The sequence below is a fragment of the Amblyraja radiata genome, chromosome 14 (genome assembly GCF_010909765.2).
Source record: "Amblyraja radiata isolate CabotCenter1 chromosome 14, sAmbRad1.1.pri, whole genome shotgun sequence".
In the NCBI taxonomy this organism is placed as follows: Eukaryota; Metazoa; Chordata; class Chondrichthyes; order Rajiformes; family Rajidae; genus Amblyraja; species Amblyraja radiata.
The window spans coordinates 730,499-753,916 of record NC_045969.1 but is presented as its reverse complement, the minus strand read 5'-3'; the positions used below and the strand labels follow the sequence as shown (position 1 = coordinate 753,916).

The 23,418-nt window shown below is 45.6% G+C and overlaps 2 protein-coding genes across 10 annotated transcripts in view; one reads left to right on the top strand and one right to left on the bottom strand.

The window, feature by feature from the left end:
- Positions 1 to 17,863, top strand: part of u2af1 (U2 small nuclear RNA auxiliary factor 1) — a 46,150-nt gene extending 28,287 nt beyond the window's left edge. The window contains exons 2-9 of one of the 4 annotated variants that reach the window (XM_033032332.1): positions 1,558 to 1,624; positions 2,513 to 2,579; positions 4,880 to 4,929; positions 7,885 to 7,983; positions 8,535 to 8,668; positions 10,432 to 10,524; positions 12,605 to 12,688; positions 17,541 to 17,863. In XM_033032332.1, coding sequence (XP_032888223.1) covers positions 4,900 to 4,929; positions 7,885 to 7,983; positions 8,535 to 8,668; positions 10,432 to 10,524; positions 12,605 to 12,688; positions 17,541 to 17,670 — 570 coding nt within the window. In that variant the 5' untranslated portion in view covers positions 1,558 to 1,624; positions 2,513 to 2,579; positions 4,880 to 4,899 and the 3' untranslated portion in view covers positions 17,671 to 17,863. The remainder of the gene's footprint in view (positions 1 to 1,557; positions 1,625 to 2,512; positions 2,580 to 4,879; positions 4,930 to 7,884; positions 7,984 to 8,534; positions 8,669 to 10,431; positions 10,525 to 12,604; positions 12,689 to 17,540) is intronic. The other 3 variants (XM_033032329.1, XM_033032328.1, XM_033032333.1) reach the window with 3 other exon arrangements.
- cadm2 (cell adhesion molecule 2) overlaps positions 1 to 23,418 on the bottom strand; it is a 1,169,873-nt gene that overhangs the window by 958,980 nt on the left and 187,475 nt on the right. The gene's annotated exons all lie outside the window — the stretch shown is intronic.

Genomic DNA, 23,418 nt, shown 5'->3' with positions numbered 1-23,418 from the left:
TTTGTATGGGAGACCAATGTGGAAATGCTTAAACATTCATATCGACATAATGTTTAGCCGTATAAATCTAGTAAGATATCCTTCAACTGTTTTGGATGGAATGTACATGCATATTTCCTATCAGTTCTGCTCATGGGAACCTTTTCTAATGGCTTATCTCTGCAAATTCATTGGAAATCATCCATTCGTATTCACCTTTTGCTGGGAGAATTAAGATTTTTTTTTCATATTAGTATTGTTAATGCAGAAGTGAAGTTTTGGGGTTAATAGTGCATTAACAGTGGTGCTGTCCAAATTCAGAGTAGCCTTTTTTTAATTTCTCAAGTGCTTTATGAAACTGGTCATTTGGGATCATCTAGCTGCTTGTGATTCAGCGGTGAAATGGTCTCCCCACCCACTGTTGATTAGTGCTAGCCAGAGTGGGCAAGGTTGCGTGATTGTGGTGGCCTGCAACTGATTTCCTTTCCTGATGGTGGGACAATACGGTGATTTGCTATATCGTGAGAAGAAATTGGCTCGTGTTCATGGTTTGTGATTCTTATCCACTGGCCTTTCTAGGAGGTGCATAGACATTGCTGTTCACACATCAGTATTAGCTATCTCAACAAGTTGCCAGAACATTCTACTAGTGAATCTGGGTAGCTGTACTATCCACAGTATGTTGACTTTACGATGCAACACATGATGTTCCCATTTAAGTTGAACATCATAATTTCTGTCTGTCTGAAGAAAGGTCATGACCCAAAACGCACCCATTCCTTCTATCCAAAGATGCTGTCTATCACGCTGAGTTACTCCAGCATTTTGTCTATCTTCGGTGTAAACCAGCATTTGTAGTTCCTTCCTACACATCATAATTTCAATCAATTTTCAGATGAGACAGGAGCCCCCACGCAACTCCCAGTCTGAAATGCACCAGGCTACAAGGAAAGGAAAGCAGTCAACTTCCCTGTACATGAATTGTACCGAATCCATCTCCTCCTCCTCCCAACTCTCCCTGTCTTTATCTCCCAACCCCCAACAACAACACACACTTGCAGCAACTTCTCCATTTTGAATTCTTCTGATGGCGGATGAAGTAGTTTATTTGCATGATGGTATCTGCATACATTTACTGGCCAAACCATTTTACAATGTGTATCCATTCACAACCTGTAGTGAGTGTCCAGTCCACACACTTTGGGATGTGGGCTGTAGGGACATCATTGTCATTACTACCCATACTGCTTATGTTAAAACCATTCACAGCTGATTTTAAATGTAGACGTTTTGGATTTTTGTTCCAATGCTTGAAGGGCAACAGAACGCTGCCTCTAAGGCCATCCAAGGAACACAATGCGGATGGAAAATAACAATTTCCAGTTCATTTAAAGGTTTCTTGCCACCCCACTGATTCTCGCTGCATCTTTACCTCTACACTGCCCTATTGCATTGAGCTGTATGCTGCGTAGCCTCATGAATGTAGCATTGTTTGTGATGGTGTCAGAGTTCTCTCCACTCCACAGTCCTCACCATTATGTGCAGCAGCCAATGGGATTTCCTTTTTTTCTTCTGCAGACCATCTTGATTCAAAACATCTACCGTAATCCCCAAAATAGTGCGCAGACGGCAGACGGCTCACACTGTAAGTCCCGCCATTGCAGATCTGGGGTTTGGCCGTTTTGTAGAGCACTAGCTATTGGTCTCACCTGAATTGAGACCAGTTCAAGCAAAGGTGAAGAGTAACCATAAAATGAGCATTGATCCAGGGCTTGATGTTCCACTCCCAAACAGCACTACTATTGGCATCTGTGTGTGTGTGTGTGTGTATATTGTGTAAGTTGGTGCCATCTTTATGGGGACCCATAAGTCCTCTTCCAGTCTCCAGAGTTTGGAAAGCTGAGCACAATCAATGTGACATTAATGAAATGTCTCAAAAAACATCAACCCCTGGTTAGTGAGTGCTGAAGAGCAAGGGCACCTAGGTGTTCAGTAATGCCAACATATAAGGTAAGTAGAGACTTTCAGTATCATGCTTTGCTGACAGATGCCAACAACTCAAGACCAGTATTTTCATTCCGCATAGCCTCAATTCTCCTCAAATTTGTGGGGATCTCATGGTATAAAATGACAAGTAGGACAGTTGTGACCGCATTGAGGGACCACGAGGCCGTGTGCCGTTGTTAAATACAGTGGTCCTGTGGCTACACTTCCTGACCTGTCTACAAATGAAATGGGTTTGTAGATGGTGCACGTTAGTTATCATGTGTGTTTGTGAGCTGCCACTTTCCAGGCAGACTTACTATTCTGAGTTGTGAGCTAGTAGTCCTGCTGTTATATCGTGATATCTCCATATCTTCACAGCTTTGTCAGACAAGTTCTGATGAAAAGGAAGACTCGTCACTAAAGGGATTAACGTTTTCTTTTCAGCTCCCCATGCTGTCTATCCTTGAGTCAAAGGGTGTGAAATAGGTTTTAAGTTGGAATTTCTTTTGAGATGTGGTGTCAAAACTTGTTACATTTTGTATTTCAGACCATTGCGCTCTTGAACTTATACCGTAACCCTCAAAACTGTACCCAGACAGCAGACGGTTTCCACTGTAAGTTAACAAACACATTTGCAGGTTGTCCAGTTGTATTTACAGTCAGGAGGATGTGTGTTTTGTCATCCTGTTCAGTACTTGTAATAATATAGCTTGAGAAAAGTCTTGTATGTGTGAAGGTACAATGTGTGAGTGAGGATGATCTGGGGGAGGAGGGTGTGTTTTGTTGGCAAAGACTGGAGCACGAGACCAAACACTAACGAGCAATTGATGTTGAGTGCTCGTGTTTAGACTAAACTTGATCCAGGGGCTAGAATGTTGCACCAGATATCTTTGGATCGTGGTGCATCTGAGCCTTGGACCAGGGGCCACAACAGACCATATTGGGTAGGCGTTTCAGCAATATAATTACTTTTTAAAGTAATTGTAGTCAAGATGAGAAGTTCTCTCCTGCTCATCGCCGTCTGAAATACTATTTAAAAAAAAAATAATAATATGTACAGTTAAAGGCAGATGATAGAGATGAGACTTCCTAGTATCTAGTATGTTTTATAAAACGATTTAAATGTCAACAAGCTGATTGATGAATTTCCTCCATGGAGTGAGAGACACTTGACCAAAGGGAAGCTCAGGGTAGAGTCACTGTTATCACGAGAGACACCTGACCATAGGGACGGTCAGGGTTGAGCTGCTGTTATCTGTAACATGTTTGTATGTCCCATTAAGACAAGTACAGGAGGTGATAAAACTGATCATGCCTCTCTTGTGTCCTATCCATGGAATGTGAAATGAAATGATTGCAGGCAGGATGTGAATAATAACTAATTAATACAAGGTTGCAGTGTCCTCGATTGACCAAGCCGTTTTAGTTTGATGTGACTTGTACTAATCGGGTGGGTGACATCCCATTGCATCATACAGATGCATATTATAACACAAACTGGTCTTGTGTGGTAGGCTTTTATTGTGTGTTCCCATTGTCATTTTGCTAAGTTTTTTAATTCTGAAACCTTGGTGTGTTTGTCATTATCTGTCCCCACCCACACTGACGTTTGTGACAGGAGGCTGGAGAGTCTTGAGCAGTCGTCAACACATACTGACGTGGCTCAGATGTCTGGGCATTTGGGCACTAGTTCATTCATTATGTGGCAGGTTGTGACATACATGTAGTATTGGTTAATGTGGGATCATAGGTATCTGGCAATGGACGAGACCATTCAGCCCATCTAATTCTTGTGCCCGCCCACCGCACCGTTCAATAGGATCAGGGCTTATCTTTTATCAGCATCACTTTCCTGTGTAAACCCTGCATCTCTCAATTCCCATTGTATTGAAAATATTCTAGTGCAGAGAATTCCAAAGATTCAATCTGCATTCCTTCACCCTCATCCCAAATCCAGACCCTGTTGTAAATTTGGACTGTCTACAGTACCCACCAATATTGGTGTCATCCACAAAATGTACTAACTAGCACAAATCCCTGTGGCACACAATTGGTCACAGGACTCCAATCAGAAAAAAATATTCTAAATCAAAATGGTCTCCATATTGCTATCCAAGTGCTTTTACAAATGCTTGATGTTATCTTCTAGCTCCCTCGCCCCCAGCATTGCGATTGTTATTCTCTAGTTCAACCTAACACTTCATCGCCTACCACTTTTCTTTGAACACTATTGCCACCTGCTCTCCCCTTAACCGCCTCTTACTGATTGTTATACGTCCAGCCCTCCCCTCTTTGAATACGTTACCAGTTTTTTTAAATGGCGCTGTCTTGTCCAACCCTGTACATCTGAGTCACTTGCTGCATTCATACACGCATTAAATGATGTAGCATCATGTCTCGCACTGTCTTTATCTTTCCTCTAAACCTGCTGAGATTTATGTTAGGCTAAGACTGCAGCAGATATTGTAACCAACCATTGCTGTTACTTGACTCGGGTGGCTGGAGATAATCTGTCATTGAGAATCCCAAGCTAAATGCCATGTACTTGTTGCTCTCACTTGTGAGAATTCATGACTGACTGAACATTTTGGAATATTAATTGATATGTCTACGCCTCGATTGGTCCCTCTTGGAGTTTAGTGGGCAGGTAAAAGTGAGCACCTAAACACAGACTGTGTGTGTCTGTCAGGAGTGCTGTGTTAACTCCAGTCAGGGGCAGAGGATGGGCTTTAAACCCGACGCAGACTACACATCCTACATTAGGATGAAGACATTCTGTATTTCAGTTTGAAGTGGAACAGTGTGTTTAATATATTTGTATCTTTAATTTTTTTATTTAATGCTGCAGCTTTAAGTCTTTGTTTTGTCATTAACAAGCTTCAGATAGTTGTCGTTAACTTAATTCTTTTTTTAGGTGCTGTCGGCGATGTTGAAATGCAGGAACATTATGATGAGTTCTTTGAGGTAAGTAAACGTTGCTTTTTGGCATTGAATTGTAGAGGAAGGCAGATGAGTCGGTGTGGAACTGGTATCCTGTCATTATACACTTGGCTGAGCTGTCATTCTCATCCCCAGCCCTGCTCTTTTCTATGCAGGTTTAGTTGGCAGAATCCAAGAGTGTATCTCCACAATTTGAACAAAGAGTTTGGTGTATATAAAATGTCAGTCATAATGCACCAGGTTCTGTAGATGCAGCATCATTTGGATGGAATGCACAGACGACATTGTGGTTCAGGAAGCATTGTCTGTCTATTACCCTCCCCAGATGCAGTCTGACCTACTGAGTTCCTGCAGCGCTTTGTGTTTTGCTCGAGTTTATTGTGGTTCCTTATTGAAGAAACCTATTCCCATCTTTTCCTGCAGACCATGGTCATCTTCATGTGCATAGAGGTCCCTTTAGAAAACAATGATTCCCGTCCTCGACTCTTACAAGCACTGGATGCCACATTTTAAATACTGTGAAAATATTTTCTTTTTCTTCCTATTTTTTTTGCAAAAGCTTGGGTCTGGCTTTCACTGGCAGTGCCACTGTTTATTTTCCATCCTAATTGCTGCTGAATTAGAGGGGCAGTTCAGTCACGATATTGTGGATCTGGAGCCACAAAACATCAGACAAGCTCAGGACAACAGGCGAAGGAGGTGGGTGATGGACAAAGTCCTTATCCATTCCAGTGGTTTTGTGTTACTTTCATTTAGACTGGACTTTAAATTCCAGTTTTAATTTAAAGGTCTGAAATTAATGAAATCCTGCGCGGAACTATTCTCTGTTCATTTGGAGCTCCCGATGTGCCCTCCTTTACATCGGTGAGGCCAAGCATAGGCTAGGCAACCCATTTTAGGTAAAGAACCAAACTTATTCCCCCCCCCCCCCGTGCACACTCGTTTCCCCCACTATCCCCTTCCTCTAACATCTAACCTCACATTCCACTCCTTCTCACCTTGCATCCGTTTGTTTCATTTTCATCTTTAACCTTTGTCCACCCATCTGTCAATCATCTCCCTCACCTGTATCTACCTATCACTTACCAGGCTTTGTCCTGACCATTCTTTTCCAGCTTCCTCAACACCCCCCCCCCCCCCACTCCAGTCTGAAGAAGGATCCCCACCCACAATATCGTGTCCTCTTGCGATGTTGCCTGACCTGCTGAGCTATTCCAGTAGCTTGGTATTTTTCATTCCACGTTCTATTGCCTTCATGTTGAAACCAATTTATTGGAAGATGTAGAGAGCTGTGATCAGGCGGTCCAGCTGTGATCGGGTGGACCAGCTGTGATCGGGTGGACCAGCTGTGATCAGGGGGACCAGCTGTGATCAGGCGGTCCAGCTGTGATCAGGCGGTCCAGCTGTGATCAGGCGGTCCAGCTGTGATCAGGCGGTCCAGCTGTGATCAGGCGGTCCAGCTGTGATCAGGGGTCATTGTGCCTGGTCAGTTTACAGAAATGAAATGGTCAAACATGGCTGGATGCCTTGGGATTCAGAATGTGAAAAGATAATATGAAGTCGGGACAGAATTATAAAGGAGAGGAACGTGGTGTTTAGTTAGAGATGGAGGATGTTAAAGAACCCTTGGAACCACAGAGTCCAGGCCGACCATCGATCACCCATTCACACTTTCCCATCCACTTCCTAAACGCTATGGGCAATTTACAGAGGGCCAATTAACCTACAAATCCGCATGCTTTAGGGATGTGGGAGGAAAGTGGAACACCCAGAGGAAACCCACCCCGTCACAGAGTATGTGCAGACCCTTCACAGGCAGCAGCTTTACCAGTTATGGCACTGTGCCTCTCCGACTGATCAACAGACAATGTGTCTGCAGGGTATCCAAATGAGTACAAGTACAGAGTGTACAATGTACTTACAAATAGAGCTTTTGGAAGGTTAAAACAATTTGGGCTGGAGGATGTGTTGTAAGGAAGGGTCTCTGTGGAGATAACAGCATTTTTGACCTTTTAATGACAATGTGGCTGCGAGCGTACACTTATAAATTATACAGAGAACTAAACGTTGAAAATGTGGCAATCAAATAGATTCTGCAGACTGGATAAAGGTGAACATAATCTCACTACTTAATAAAGGACGGAGAGAGAATACAATGGTTGATGGACGGGGTGGGGGTGATTAGAAACTGTTGAAACGCAGGTTAAAGCAAAGTCAACACAAGGGAAACTATTTGACTAAATTCTTTCCGTTTTTACTTCGGACGAAACTTGTAGCAGTGAAGACGGTGGTTATGCTGTGTGTGCATTTGTGGAACATTTTTGAAGTCATATGAAAGTGCATTAAATTGAAATGAATGATACAGGAGGTCTCGGGTCCCGCAGGAGTCAGTGTTCCCGATATACATTAATAATATAGAATAGGGAACCAAATGTAATATTTCAGGGGTTCTGACCTGAAACATAGCTTGACCATTTCCTCCTCAGATGCTGCCATACTAAACTACACAACTTGTTGAGTTACTCCAGCACTCTGTTTTGCTCAAGATTCCAGCATCTGTAGTTCCTCATCTCTGTAGTATTTCCATTTGCCAACAACACTGTACTGGGAGTGTTTGTCAATGACTAGAAAATGCAGAGAAGTTTCTAGGTGATTTGGACAGATTGAACAAGGGGCCAAACCGTGGCTGATGCAGTATAATGTGGATACCTCTGAAGGGAACTGCTGGTAATGTACAAATATGTATGCTGGTCCTATACTTGTCATTGTTAACTTGCACAGACTTTATGAAACTATGCACGTTTTCATTGATAGTTGGGGGATCTCTCTATACATATTAGTTGCTGGTTGTACATCGCTTCTCCTGTCTCTCCAATTGCTGCCCTGAATCAAGCTGATGCACAGCTTGTATTGTGGGATTAAACAGTAGCTCTCCCTCAATGCTGAAAGATTAACTGTTGTTCTTTCCTTCATCTGTAGGAGGTGTTCACAGAAATGGAAGAAAAGTATGGTGAAATTGAAGAGATGAATGTCTGTGATAATTTGGGTGATCACCTGGTTGGAAATGTTTATGTAAAGGTGAGAAATTTGACATTTAAAAAATCCCAACTTCTAGTCCAGAAGTGAAAATATAAGCGTTGAGCGAGCAGCCATGGTCTGAGCATCGGGTGGTACCTGGACTGGTGCTGTGTGTGTGTCTGGACTGGTGCTGTGTGTGTCTGGACTGGTGCTGTGTTTGTGGGGAATATGTCTTGACTGGTGCTGTGCCTGTGGGGAGTATGTCTGGAGTATGTCTTGAATAATTTGGAGTAGGGGGTGCTTCCTGGATGACCAATGGGTGTAGAGATGTCACCGGCTGCATCGAGCATTCTTTCGTCAGAGGCTGGTGAATCTGCAAATTCATTGCCACAGACGGCTGTAGAGGCTGTAATTGGGTATTTTTAAGGTGGAGATTGACAGATTCTTGATTAATAAGGATGTCAATAGTAATGGGGAGAAGGCAGGAGAATGGGGTTGAGAAGGAAAGATATGATTGAATGGCAGAGTCGACTCAATGGATCAAACGGCCTAACTGCTCCTAAGACGTATGAATTTATGTTCTTACTTTTCCATCTCTCCTATTCTGTTAGTTTCGCCATGAAGAAGATGCAGAAAAGGCTGTAAATGATCTAAACAATCGCTGGTTTAATGGACAGCCTATCCATGCAGAGCTATCCCCTGTGACTGACTTTAGAGAAGCTTGCTGCAGACAATATGAAATGGGGTGAGTGTTCACTTCTGCTACAGAGCTCCCAAAAATGCTTCAGAAATCAGGAGTCAAAGGTTCGGCGTAAATAAGTTTGACGACTGTGAGTAACGCCCTGTAACAGAACGTTCCAACCTCGGCTCAATTCCCTGACTGAAGGGCGGCTTGCCAAAATCTGCCTTCACCGCCCCATTTACCTGTGGGACCACTCACAGGGAACCACGTACTTCTAGATCCCCGCATTTTCAATACTGGTTTTAGAGATGGTGAATATTACTGAATGCCAGTGCTGGAATTGCTCTTATGCAGTGGATAGTAGCAAATAGAGCGGGTTCCTGGTGGGTCTGAAGAAAGGTTTCGGCCCAAAACGTTGCCTATTTCCTTCGCTCCATAGATGCTGCTGCACCCGCTGAGTTTCTCCAGCACTTTTGTCTACCTTCGATTTGCCAGCATCTGCAGTTCTTTCTTAAACACTGGTGGCCTCGTGTCCATGGCTGGGGAAACCTGTAATGATGTAATAACAGAACAGAGAGGTAGACAATAGTTGCAGGGGTAGGCCATTCGGCCCTAGGAGCCAGCACCATTCAATGTGATCATGGCTGATTAGGCCCAATCAGTACCCCAGTCCTGCCTTCTCCCCATATCCCCATGACTCTGCTATCTTTAAGAGCCCTGTCTAGCTCCTTCTTAGTTTTAGTGATTGCAGCAACTGGACTTGAGTAAAAAACAAGCTGCTGGAGGATGTCAGTGGGTCTGGCAGGTATGTGGGAAGAAATGGGCTTTGGGTCAAGAACCTTTACACTGATGGAGTGGAAGGGGAAAAGTTGGTAAAGGGGTGAGGACAAAATGAGCAAGTGATAGGTGGAGGAATTTGGAGGAACAGCATCTCATATTTTGCTTGGGCAGCTTGCAGCCCAGTTTTATGAATATTGATTTCTCTCACTTCAAGGAAAGGTTTTTGGAATATACTTTGTTTATGCACCTTATTTTGTATACCTCAGTGATGTCTCCTCTTCACCTCTAATGAGATCTCCAGTGAGATCTTTGACATTGTGTGGGAACCAGAACCAGAACCAGACGCAGCACTCTAGCTGAAGCCTGACCAATGTTTAGAAACCTTCCTTCTCTTGCACCCATGCCTAATTAGTCAAGATCAGTATGCCCTGTACCTTCTTGACCACATTCGCCACCTGCAATGCCACCATCACACGTTTATCTTTCTGCTCAATAATGAAATGTTTCTGACTGTGATCATGTAAGTACTGTACACACCTCGAATGGGTTGGCTTTCACGTCTGGCCAGCAGCAGCTTGCAGCCTGCAATGTCAGGCAAGTGAAATTGAGGCTTATAGACGGGGATAGATGCAGCAGATGTTTCCCCTGTATAAGAAATAGATTAAAACTACAGGGCATAAGTTTTTGGTAAGGGGGAAGTGATTTCGAGGGCATCTTTGGGGACTTTACCCAGAGTGGTGAGTATCTGGAACACTCAGTCAGGGAGTGGTGGAGGCAGAGTCACAGCGTTTAACGTGTAGATCTGCTCTTAAAGTCCGGGTTTGGAAGGAGAAGGGATTAGTGTGGATGAGTTCCCACGTGGTGGCCTTGATGTGATGGGCCGAATGGCCTGTTTCTGTGCTGTATGTCTCAAAAGATTAAAATCTTGGAGAAAGCGGAGAGCCAGAGGTAAGGATTGAGGAGCCTGTTCGAGCAGGAGCATGAAGTGATACGATGATAATCTTCCACCCATGTCCAGTTTGCTGAATGGTGACTTGTTTTTGCAGAGAGTGTACCCGGGGAGGTTTCTGCAACTTCATGCATCTGAAGCCGATATCGCGGGAGTTACGCCGTGAGCTGTATGGACGGCGCCGCAAGAGGTCAGTTTTGTGTTCTATACGTGTCTGTGCGTTGTGTGTGAGACTGCCGCAGGAGGCTGGGGTGATGGTGGCAGTGGGTGTATGAGTGAGTGGGCAAGTCAGAGTAGATTCGTAGGTGGTGTCAGCATTCTGCATGGCAGTGTGTCTGTCAGTGGGGTCTCAGTATCTCCGGTGCCAGCCCCACTGTAGCTGCACACTCACGCATTGCTTCCCGGGCAGTTGCACAATGCAGAATTGACATGTGTAGTTCTGTAGCTCTGAGCTGCGAATGCAGATGGGCGGGTAGGCTGCATGGCCCAGTCTGTGGGCGGGTAGGCTGCATGGTTTGGCCCAGTCTGTGGGTGGGTAGGCTGTATGGCCCAGTCTGTGGGTGGGTAGGCTGTATGGCCCAGTCTGTGGGCGGGTAGGCTGCATGGCCCAGTCTGTGGGCGGGTAGGCTGCATGGTTTGGCCCAGTCTGTGGGCGGGTAGGCTGCATGGCCCAGTCTGTGGGCGGGTAGGCTGTATGGCCCAGCCTGTGGGCGGGTAGGCTGTATGGCCCAGTCCGTGGGCGGGTAGGCTGCATGGCCCAGTCTGTGGGCGGGTAAGCTGCATGGTTTGGCCCAGTCCGTGTTTAACGTGCAGACCAATTAGTCCCATTTGTCAGCCCTTTGCTCCACATTCCTTTGGCCACGTCCAACAACACTGGCCTTTTGCAGCTCTCCTGTATTTAAACTACTTTCCCCACTACTCACCCGTTGTGTACTCTGCTTCTAACCACTCTCTCCCATGTCCTCTCAATGCTTCTTTATTGGCCCAGTGTTTCCATGCTTGTCCTTGTATTCCAGATAACATCACAGCCTGTCCACACCCTCTCAAACACTAGCTTTGTCATGAATGCAGTCCAACTTATATTAAGGAACTATCTAGCCTCAGTACTAGTCGACCCTCATACTTACTAACTTACTCCACATCCTTATCAGTTGGATGAGTGGCCCTTAAAAAACTAATGGAAGCGTTCAGTCCCTTCATGTGGTGAAAGGTGGCCTTCCATCGGAACAGGAGAAATGTGCAGGTGAAGTGTAAGGGTAGCGTGTGATTGTTACCTGAACTTGTTCAAATTGGTTTGGGTAAGCTTGTGTTGAGTTTTATCACTGAGATTGGGGAGTGCATGGTGGTATTCCAGAGTGGATGGAGATCTAGTGAAAGGCAACTAGAAGCTTGGTCCTGGTCACACACTGAGCAGGTCGTCTGCAGACTGGTTACCAAATCGGTCCCCATTTGATCTCTGTGATGTAGAAGGTATCACATTGTGAGCAGTCCATACAGATGATAAATTGGAAGTACCAATAAATCACTAAAGAGGCAAGAGGTCAGGTGTTGGACCCCTGTGTTTGATGCTAGATGTGCTGTGGGTATTATGGCGATTGAGTAGACCAGGGTATTGTGGAGGGAACAGCCCCTATAGAATGCAGCAAGCGGGGGGGATGATGTGTTTGGAGGTGATGGTGATTCATTGATGGATGGGGATGTGGGGAACACAGTTGGATGTCAATTTTATATTGGAAATGGAACAAATTAGGTCAACTAGTGGATGAAATCTAGACAACAGAATCTCTGAGATGATGTCAAGTGAGTTGATGTTGCAGACTAGCAACTAGAATGGACTGGGATCGTGGAGCAGCAGAGGAGATTTGTATGAATGGAGATGAGGGAAGAGAAGACATTGTCAGTAAAGGGAGCAGCACCAAAGTCATCGGTGCTTTGGAAGAAGAGATGACGAGTAGGGTAGGGTTTCACCATCTACTGGCCAGTGTTGGAGCCATGTGGACAAGAGGCTTATTGTGGGGTAGACAGGAAGATGATGCTTGTGGGTCAGAGCTGGCTTGGTGAAAGAAACACAGAGCCCTCCCTCCTGGCTTGTGAGAGGATTGGTTGTAGGTTTGGGTATCCATGCTGGGAATAAGACTTAGACTGGGAAACCTATATAAGTTTTTACACTGATCTCTGCTCTCCCACTCATCGAGGTACTTTCTCTCCGAGTATAATTACTACTGTTATTTTCTTATCAAAAATGCATCTCTGTTTCCCATGTGTTTCAGCCAGCAGCAGGGTAGCCGTGTCACCTCATCTGGGGACAAACGGCTGCTAACCATCACCCCAAAGCACTTAATGGCTGCCATCAGGTGAGTACGATTCTGCTTCAGTCTGAGTGCCAATCATGAGCATCAGACTCATTCCATTCTAGTTAAGTAGTGGGGAGGAAGGTACGAGTGTACCTGGCGCGGGTTGGCTGTCCACGTGGGGCGGGTTGGGCGGAGAGTGTCCCCGGGGGCGGGTTGGCTGGGTCATCCACTCATGAGGGCAGCAACCTTGAGCAGAAGATGGCCACGTTCAGGATGGAGGTGGCCGTACAACCCATTGCCTTTCAACTTCCTTCCATAATTCCAGTGATTTCCCCCAAATGCCGTGCCTGTGTGGGGGAGCAGGCCACCGACCGGTCTGTTCACACGGGCAACAGTGTAGTGTTCCTCTGTAATGGAAGGGCAGGTGGTGAGTGTGGCTTAGCTGTTCTGCACTACCTGCTGCAGGCTCTCTGTGACAGTCATCACTTGGGGTGCAGTACTGTTCAAGGAGTTTGTGCCTCAGGGCATGGTCTTTGGGTCTCTGCGGAGGTTAATTATCCCTGCATGCACATCCAGAGGGTTTGGGGTGCGACTGCTAACGTATTGCTGAACTGAGTGCAATTATCAGAAACCTATTCTAGCTGTAAGAGTTAGTACAGGTTAGATTCACCAAGGTGCTGTTAGCAGTGCAGAGATGGAGAGGTTATAGCAACTGGACAGAGGAAAAGGGAATGAATGAGTTTTACATGTTGATGGAATACCAAGTATAGGATGCTTCTGCTGGGGGAATTAGAGTGATTCCTCTAATTGGTGCTGGAGCATCAAAGCTGCTAACTATGTTTCAGGGTGAAGTGAGAAATGTTTGAAGTACAGGAATGTACTAAGGCCGAGGTGAATATGTGGGCGTTTGATAAAGGCCAGCAGGGCACTGGGATTTATCTATTTATTTATTTATTTATTTATTCCGAACAAGTAAAGACATTAAAGACATTAATAGTAACAAAATCGAAATTATCAAACAATTGGACATTACAATCAATATTTACAAAGCAATGAGAAGAACAAAAACAAAGTTCCAATGTCCAACTCTGTGTCTGTACAAGCTCGAAAAGGAGTGAGAAAAAGAATAACTTATTAAATCTCACCCCTTTTCCCCAACACTTCTACCATATTTAAAAATCAATTAATTACTAATAATAATACTACCCTAGGCAATTTCCCATAATACCTACAGACATATATATACATACAACTATTATGCACATACAAACTTCATATCTGAAGTACCCAAACATAAGTAAACAATAGTAAAGCAATAGATAAACATTAACCCCCACTTGTCAACCATCCCCTCCATCCCTGTACCCCTTGAAAATTATTTTTTTATATATCATTTTAAAATGATTCATGTTTGTGCATTGCTTTAATTCCCCGTTCAATTTATTCCACACTCCTACTCCACAAACCGAAATACAAAAGGGTTTTCTAGTCGTACGGACTTTTTGTTTCTTAAAGTTAAATATTCCTCTTAAATTGTAACCCCCCACACGCTCGTTAAATAATTTTTGAATGTTTCCAGGTAAATTTTTATTTTTGGCCCTAAACATTATCTGAGCTGTTTTGAATGTAAACAAATCTTCTAATTTTAATAATTTTGACTCTAAAAATAATGGATTCGTATGACCCAGATACTTAGCATTATGGATAATACGAATTGCTCTTTTTTGCATCATGGTTAATGAATGTATCGAATTTTTATAGTTATTGCCCCAGACTTCTGCACAATAATTTAAGTAGGGTAAAATTAATGAGCAATAAAGAATACGGAGTGATTTGTAATCCAGAGCTTGCTTGGCTTTGTATAATACAGAGATACTTTTTGACAATTTTAATTTTACATGTTTAATATGTGATTTCCAGCTTATTTTATCGTCAATTATAACCCCAAGAAATTTATTTTCATGCACTCTTTCAACTTCCACCCCATTTATCTTTATACTTACTAGTGTATTTATTCTACAATTACCAAATAACATTATTTTAGTTTTACTCAGATTTAATGAAATTTTATTCCTATCAAACCATATTTTCAATTTACCCATTTATTTTATTATTTTATCCAATAGCTGTTTTAAATTTTCCCCAGAACAAAAAATATTTGTATCATCTGCAAACAAAACCAGCCTCAAGACATTGGACACATTACAAATATCGTTTATGTACATGATAAATAATTTTGGGCCCAGCACTGACCCCTGTGGTACACCACACACAATGTCCAAGCATGTAGAATTATGACTACCCAGATTTACAAACTGTTGCCTGTTACTTAAGTAGCTTTTAATCCAGTCCAGTACTATTCCTCTAATTCCATACCTCTCCAATTTTTTAAATAAGATATCGTGATTAATTGTATCAAATGCTTTTTTTATGTCAATTAATATCCCAGCTGCATATAATTTAAGGTGCAGACTTGCAACTGAAATGGAAATAATGTAGAGCAGGCAAGTGGGGTTAATGAACTAATAACACAGGGCTCTGGCAAAGTGTAGGATAGTGGAATTGATTTGAAATTGAGACAGGGCTACGGGCAGTGTGTACAAAGAGAGGGGCAGTGAGATTGGTTGGAATTAATATTGACCATGGGAAGAGAAGGGCAGTGGAATGGGTTTGGAATTGTAGAACAGGTGGTACTTGTGTTGGACCTTAAACCATTCAGTCAGTCTTGTCCTACTGTCTCATGTTGGAATGTTTCCGCTGGGTGTTCATCTTCTGTAAAGTTTCTATTGAATCAATTCTATTTTCACCTCCCTTTCAGTCAGCACATTCTAGTTCAAATAACTCATTAGAGCTTTTTATTTTAAACTATAAGGACTTTAATAGTTCTGACAAACCCGTGCCCTGATGCTCCTGCAGCTCGACATTTCTCATTTACTGTATCAAAACCCTGAATAATTTTAAACATCAATCGAAACTAAAGCTCTCCCTGCTCTAAACCAACTTCTCGAGTCTCTGCAAATCTTGCGTGCCAAGCCGTGGTACCATCCTGGTAAATCCCTGCAGCCTATGAGACCTTGCCATCCACCCAGCCGCGTGATGAGGGGAGATGTGAGATTGATGCCGGGCCGGTTGAGGGAAACACATTGGCTGCTGCTTTCTGGGGGTCTCCGGCTTGTGTTTGCTGGTGCTGCCATGCTGACTGCATCCTCGGTGTAGAGGCATTGTATTGGTGCATGTTGGGTTGGCTGGGGTGACAAGTGTAGGATGATTCTGCATGTTCCGAGTTATGGGATATTTCTGAAAAAGCAAGATGCTGCCCAACCAGGAAATTTAAATCTGAATAGAAAATGGTGGGAGCTGGTGAGGCAGAGCCAAAATGTAGGGTGGGCTCTCCAGTCTGCACCTTCAGCTATGGATAATCTTTTACCCACTGCTGTCCTGCATCAACCCCAGAAGTGACCTATAATCTTATCAGTAGTGTCATTGTCACACAGCACAGAACCAGGCTGTTAGGCCCATCATGTCATGTTGTCCCTAACTATATACCAGCCCTCCATTCTCCTGTCTTTACAATCCAACGTGATAGATGTTGAGAGTATCTGCCTGTAACACCCACTCGAGAGATGCATTCTAGATTCCAACCAGCCGTTGTCCACACCCTCAAACTGCTCGCCCCAATCCCATGTCCTTTAGTTTTGGATCCATCTGCTCTGGAGAAAGATTTCCCACCGGTACCCTGTCCATGCACTGTTTCATTTTATATACTTCCATCAAGTTCCCCCTCGCATCTACTCCAAAGAAACAAACCCTGCCCATCCAGCCCCCTCCCTCATGACAAATGTGTCATCTGAAGCAACGTTTAAATGTTGCATCCACAAGCACTTGCACATCCTATAGTGATCCAGAACGGTCCATATACATAGTTGTACCATTACCTCACCATTGTATATTCTCTGCCCCAGCTAGTGAGGGCAGGTGCCTGCCCATGTGTCTTCAACATCCTATGTCTTTGCTATCTTCAGAGATCCTTGGGTTGTGTATCAAGGTCCCAGTACTGTGCCCTGCTGTTCATTGTATCTGCCCAATCCTAATATTCCTGCCTTAGTGCATCATCTTGTACGTGCCAGGATTAAATGCTACCTGCCAGTGGCCTTCCCCTCTAGTCATGAGCAGCCAGTGGCTCGGTCCAGTGACCTCCCCCTCAAGTCATGAGCAGGCAGTGGGTCAGGCCAGTGGTCTCCCCCTCTAGGTAGTGGCTCGGGCCAGTGGTCTCCCCCTCTAGGCAGTGGGTCAGGCCAGTGGTCTCCCCCTCTAGGCAGTGGGTCAGGCCAGTGATCGCCCCCTCTAGGCAGTGGGTCAGGCCAGTGGTCTCCCCCTCTAGGTAGTGGCTCGGGCCAGTGGTCTCCCCCTCTAGGCAGTGGGTCAGGCCAGTGGTCTCCCCCTCTAGGCAGTGGGTCAGGCCAGTGGTCTCCCCCTCTAGGCAGTGGGTCAGGCCAGTGGTCTCCCCCTCTAGGCAGTGGGTCAGGCCAGTGGTCGCCCTCTCTAGGCAGTGGGTCAGGCCGGTGGTCCCCCCTCTAGTCATGAGCAGGCAGTGGGTCGGGCCAGTGGTCTCCCCCTCTAGGCAGTGGGTCAGGCCAGTGGTCTCCCCCTCTAGGCAGTGGGTCAGGCCAGTGGTCCCCCCTCTAGTCATGAGCAGGCAGTGGGTCAGGCCAGTGGTCGCCCCCTCTAGGCAGTGGGTTAGGCCGGTGGTCCCCCCTCTAGTCATGAGCAGGCAGTGGGTCGGGCCAGTGGTCTCCCCCTCTAGGCAGTGGGTCAGGCCAGTGGCGTTTCAGCACAGTTTTGCCCGAGCTGAGTACACTACACTGACTGTTTTTCTTTTGCCTTATTGTAACGGCTCTGTGCTTTGTAAAAGACACAGGTCAAGATCGAGATCTCGTGAGCGCAAGAGGTCCAGGTCACGGGAGCGTGGAGGTCGTGGTGGGAGGGACCGAGACCGCGACCGCAGACGTTCCAAGGATCGTGAACGATCTGGGAGGTTCTGAGCATCGATATCCATCTGCATGACAGCTCATTTGGAAGGACCACGACCAAGATGTGATTGGAATTTAATACTTTTTATGTTCAAGTTTAAAATAAACCTGGGTTCGTTTCTTTTTGATGTCCAGTAAACCTTTTTAAAATAAAAGTGGAGCTGATGCTAGCTGACTTGCAACACCAGTTCCTGTTTTTAGCTAATTGTCTGGTCTTGTGTCTGAGTGGAGCTCTCATCCCTCTTGCTCCTCTCCCCACTGCCCACCTTGTCATTGCCTGTGTGTCTCTGTGTTGCAAAATCAGTTGCACCAGAGTTTTCCACAGCTTGGAGGTCTTGACAGAATAACAAATGTTGCAACGAGTGGTAGCTGCACCCTGCACTGATGCTGCAGGTATGAGTAGCTGCACCCTGCACTGATGCTGCAGGTATGAGTAGCTGCACCCTGCACTGATGCTGCAGGTATGAGTAGCTGCACCCTGCACTGATGCTGCAGGTATGAGTAGCTGCACCCTGCACTGATGCTGCAGGTATGAGTAGCTGCACCCTGCACTGATGCTGCAGGTATGAGTAGCTGCACCCTGCACTGATGCTGCAGGTATGAGTAGCTGCACCCTGCACTGATGCTGCAGTTACGAGTGGCATTGCTGCCATTAGTTGGACAAGGGTGTAGGCATTGATAGGCTCACTGCAGTCAGTCTCCCTGGAGGTGTCTGTGTGCTATGTCAGGATTTGGTGGGTGAAACCCAATGTCACTCAGACCACGGTGACTGGATACTTCTGTGGAAATCGTGCATGATTTCAAACCCGAGTATCGTGGAGTTGCCTTGAAGATGCAAAGGTCCAAGGTGAACCTAATACTGAAGTAAGGAGCAACGTGGGGAGGAGATTCGCAATCTATCCAGATGTTGGCGGGTGCTGGGTGTCACTAACAGATTACTGTGGACTAGTGTGCACAAGTGTGTGGACCAGTGTGCACCGGTGTGTGGACCGGTGTGTGGACCAGTGAGCACAAGTGTGTGGACCAGTGTGCACCGGTGTGTGGACCGGTGTGTGGACCAGTGAGCACAAGTGTGCGGGCCAGTGTGCGGACCAGTGAGCACAAGTGTGCGGGCCAGTGTGCACCGGTGTGCCTGTGGGCCAGTGTGCACAAGTGTGTGGGCCAGTGTGCGGACCAGTGCGCACAAGTGTGCGGGCCAGTGTGTGCCCAATGCCAGTTCTCTCCAACCTCTCTCCCCAATGAGCAATGAGAAGCCACACTGACTGAGTGCTTCAACTCGACACCCAGGCAGCAGATATCTAAAGCCCTGCAGACCTTTGCTGGAAGTGTAAGGGTGTTGTCCATGATAATGATGGTGGCCTTGGCACTGTGGAGCAGGCACTCTGCACCTGCCTCTTAGCTTCAACCATGGAAGGCAATAGGTTGCATTTGATCACTTGGAAACTGCAGAGTTTTGTTCAAACTCAGTAGAGTGGCTCGTTTTAAAGTTCTGTTGGTTAATCTCAGTAGACCACTGCCTGGTATATGGTTAACTGGGTAATCTAATTATTAACTAAGTATGCACTGCAAGGTGCAACACTGTTCTTTAGGGGTAACAAAGCTCCAGCCCTTGGGCGATCTTTCACATTCTTGAACAGTTAGAGAGAACTCAACCAGCATCTATGGTGAGAAACAGTTAATATTTCAGGTCAGGGAGCCTTCAGAACTGGGGGAGAGTGGAGGGGTGTTAAGGCAGAGCTGGGGAGATGAAGGCACGGGTGAGGCCAGACTGAAGATCGGTTATGGAGGAGTATGTATAGGGAGCAGGTGTGGTTGATGGGGAGGTGGCTTTGGAAGCAAGCTTTAGATTCTGATTCATTTTATTTGTCATGTAGGATTAACACAGGGTCAACGGTACAATGAAATGTGTTTGACAAGACAACGGGTCACCTCAGCAATGATATTACAAGGATAAAAATAAGAAGATAAAAGTGACATTGGTAGGTAAAAGTTAATGATAAAATAATCAACATATATGATGTGTTTATGAGTTCAGAGGCCTGACAGCCTGATGATAAAAACTGTTCTTAAGTCTGGTGGTACGTGCAGCCATGCTCCTGTATCGTCTGCCTGACGGTAACAAGGAGAACTGTTTGCGTGCTGGGTGGCTGTGGTCCTTGATGATGCTGTGTGCCTTCCGCAGGCACCACCTGTGGAAAATGTCCTGAATGGCCGGGAGACAGTTGCCAGTGATGTGATGTGCCGCCTTCACCACTCTCTGTAGTGATTTGCGGCTGTGGGCAGAACAGTTCCCGTACCAGACTGTGATGAAAGGGTCAGCAGACTCTCGATGGTGCAACTGTAGAAGTTTGTGAGGATGCTGGCGGCGTTCATGCCAGACTTACTCATTCTCAGGAAAAAGCCGCTGGCGGGCTTTCTTAGTTATTGTGTCCGTGTGCAGTGACCAAGAGAGGTCCTCAGTGATGTGCACACCGAGGAACTTGAAGCTGCTGACCCTTTCAACCTCAGCATCACCCATGTGGATGGGGAAGTGTCCATTCCCCTGTTGTCCACGATCATCTCTTTAGTTTTGCTGACATTGAGAGAGAGGTTATTTTCCTGGCACCAACTGTTTAGTGCCTTTACCTCCTCTCTATAGGCTGTCTCATTGTTGTCTGTGATGAGGCCCAGGATGGTCGTGTCATCAGCAAACTTTAAGATGATGTTGGAGCTGTGCTTAGCAGTAGAGTCGTGTGTAAATAGGCAGTACAGGAGCGGACTAAGCACACAGCCCTGTGGTGTACCTGTGTTGAGGATCAGTGAGGAAGAGGTGAGGCTGACGATTCCCACCACCTGGGACCTGCCCATCAGGAAGTCGAATATCCAGCTGCCTGGAAAGGAGAGACCCGGAGATGGCAGACTGAATGACAGGGAGATGAGGAGAGTTCTTCAAGGTATGCATACATGGCAAACAAAGTTACTGTGGGGCAAAGGGAGATGGAACCTGGGCTGGGGGAGCAGGAAAGGTGAGAATTGATTAAGGATAGCATGGCTTTGTGAGTGGGAACTCGGGCATGAGATTTCTCCGCGGATTTTGAAATTCGTTAAGGCTTCTCCGCCGCCGTGAGGCTTCACCGCTGCCGTTGCCTCACCCCTCTGACGCCCTACTTCACGCCTCCACGGTGCAGACCCGGGCCCTGGCCGCAGACACCGGCAGCAGCTTCGTCCGACCCCGGATTCTACGCGGCGATCCGGGAGGCATTGAGACCGCGGCGCCTCGATAAAGGCCACTGGTCACGTTCCCAGTTCACAGCCGCGGGCAGTCGAGAAGTCTTCTGACCGCTCAATACAATGTAGAAGGGAGAAGGCAGGAGCGGGGTACCGATTGGGGATGATCAGCCATGATCACGATCAGAAAAGAAGATAAAAAGTTATTCGCTGATTTTTCTTTTTTTTAATAAATAATTTGACCAAAGATTTAAAAAAATGAAATCTTTAATTTTAAATTTTGGGAACTGTTATTTTCAAATGTCTTAAATTCCAGGTTGAGATGTTAATATTTTGTCCACTGCACTGAGTAGCCATGTGGCCCAATATGATCATCTTTGAAGTAGATGGGTCATCATTTCCATCCGAACTGTTGGATTTGAAATTCATTTCCATATAACCATATAACAATTACAGCATGGAAACAGGCCATCTCGGCCCTTCTAGTCCATGCCGAACACTTATTCTCCCCTAGTCCCATCTACCTGCACTCAGACCATAACCCTTTCACGTTTATATAAGCAAGCAAAATGTGTTATTTTAAGGTACAATAAAAAATAATTACATTATAAATTAAGGGTAAACATGCAAGAAAAGAGTGTAATTTCAAGTGCAATTATCAAAAAGATTCAGCAGTGGTAGATTTGGCTACATCGGCCTCTGGAACGCCAACTCTAGTCCAGAAAGTTAGATCACATGGGGTCCAAGGTGAGGTAGCAAACTCGATACAGATTTGTTTTGGTGGTAGGAGGTTGATGGTGATAGTGGAGACCTGAATGTGGAGAATCAAACAACTCCAGGGAGCAGGGCAGGTAGTTGGATCACCAGTTTCATGTTGAGGCACAAAGTTTCATAGGCTTAGTGTGTGGTTAGCACCTTGAATTAAAATATTATTCCAGTCAGGGAAATGTGCTTCAGGGAAGGGCAGGACTGCCTGCTCGCTGATCGGGGCGGGGGCAGACAAGTTCCAGGTGTGGCAGAGAGAAATGCAAAAGAGGGGAGTAACACTTGTGAGGATATCCTGGGGGAATATTCCAACATGGCCCCATGGGTGGAACTCTTAGACTGGGTTACACTATCGGTCACCCAATACTCATAGAAACATAGAAAATAGGTGCAGGAGGAGGCCATTCGGCCCTTCGAGCCTGCACCACCATTCAATATCATGGCTGATCATCCAACTCAGTATCCCATACCTGCCTTCTCTCCATACCCTCATCTGCAATTAGACGAACAAAGTCATCAAACTGCAGAAAAGACCGGGGCGAGGGTGAAAGGCAAAGATGCGAAGGGCAGCCAATCTTGGGCAACGTTTATTGAAGGTTTGATCGGGAAAGAAATAGAAAAGTGACAGTTATAGGTAACGGCATGCAAGCAGGCCCCTGAAATTAAATTGGCCAGGTACCTGGGTGGGGAAGGTTCAGAGGAATATGGGCCAAATACAGGCAAATGGGATTAGGTTAGATGGGCCTCTGGGTCAGCAGCACCAAAGGCCTGTTTATATGCTGGATGACTGACTAGTGTGTAGAAGAGAACGAGAGAGAAATTAAGAGGGCAAAAAGGGGATGTGAAATATCCTTGGCAAGTAAGGTTAAGGAGAACCCCGACATTCTACGCTCCAAGTGAGGTGTGCAGGGTACAGAGAGGATGGTGAGTGCAGGGAGGGAGATGTTGATAGTCTGGAACAGGTTAGTATTAAGATGGTGTGTCCTGGAATATGCGGGGCTGAATAAATCCCCAGCACCTGAAATGTAACAGGTAGATGGAGGTGAACAGAGTGTGGCATGCTTACCATCATCAACTAGATCACACAGTTGGGATGTAATATAGTTGTATAAGAAAGATACAGGAACTTGACCAGTGCCTTTTGTGTCTGGAGTGAAGAGAACTGTCTCATCCTGAACACAACTAAGACTAAAGAGATGGTGGTTAACTTTGGCAGGTCCAAGCTCCCCCTTCAGCCGGTCAACGCTGCAGGGGCTGACATTGAGGTGGTGCAGACATATAAATACCTTGGAGTGCACCTTGATAACAAACTGGACTGGTCTGTCAACTCTGACTCCCTCTACAAAAAAGGCCAGAGCAGACTCTTTTTCCTCAGAAGGCTCAAATCCTTCAATGTGTGTAATGATATGCTGCACATGTTTTACAACACTGTGGTTGCAAGTGTTATTTTCTACGCTGTTGTCAGCATTAGTGCAACAAGAAGCTGGTTAAACTGGTTAAACAAGGTAGCTCAGTGCTGGAGGGGAGAGTAGACTCTGGGATGGATGTGCTTGAGAGGCGTATAGAATAGAATAGAATAGAATAGAATAGCCTTTTATTGTCATCCAGACCGAAGTCTGAACGAAATTTAAGCAGTCATACATATAATATAATACAATACAATAAAAAACAACAATAAACACATATTAACATCCACCACAGTGAGTCCACCCAACATCTCCTCACTGTGATGGAGGCAAAAGTCTTAGGGCTGCAGTCTCTTCCCTCCTCTTCTCCTTCTGCGCTGAG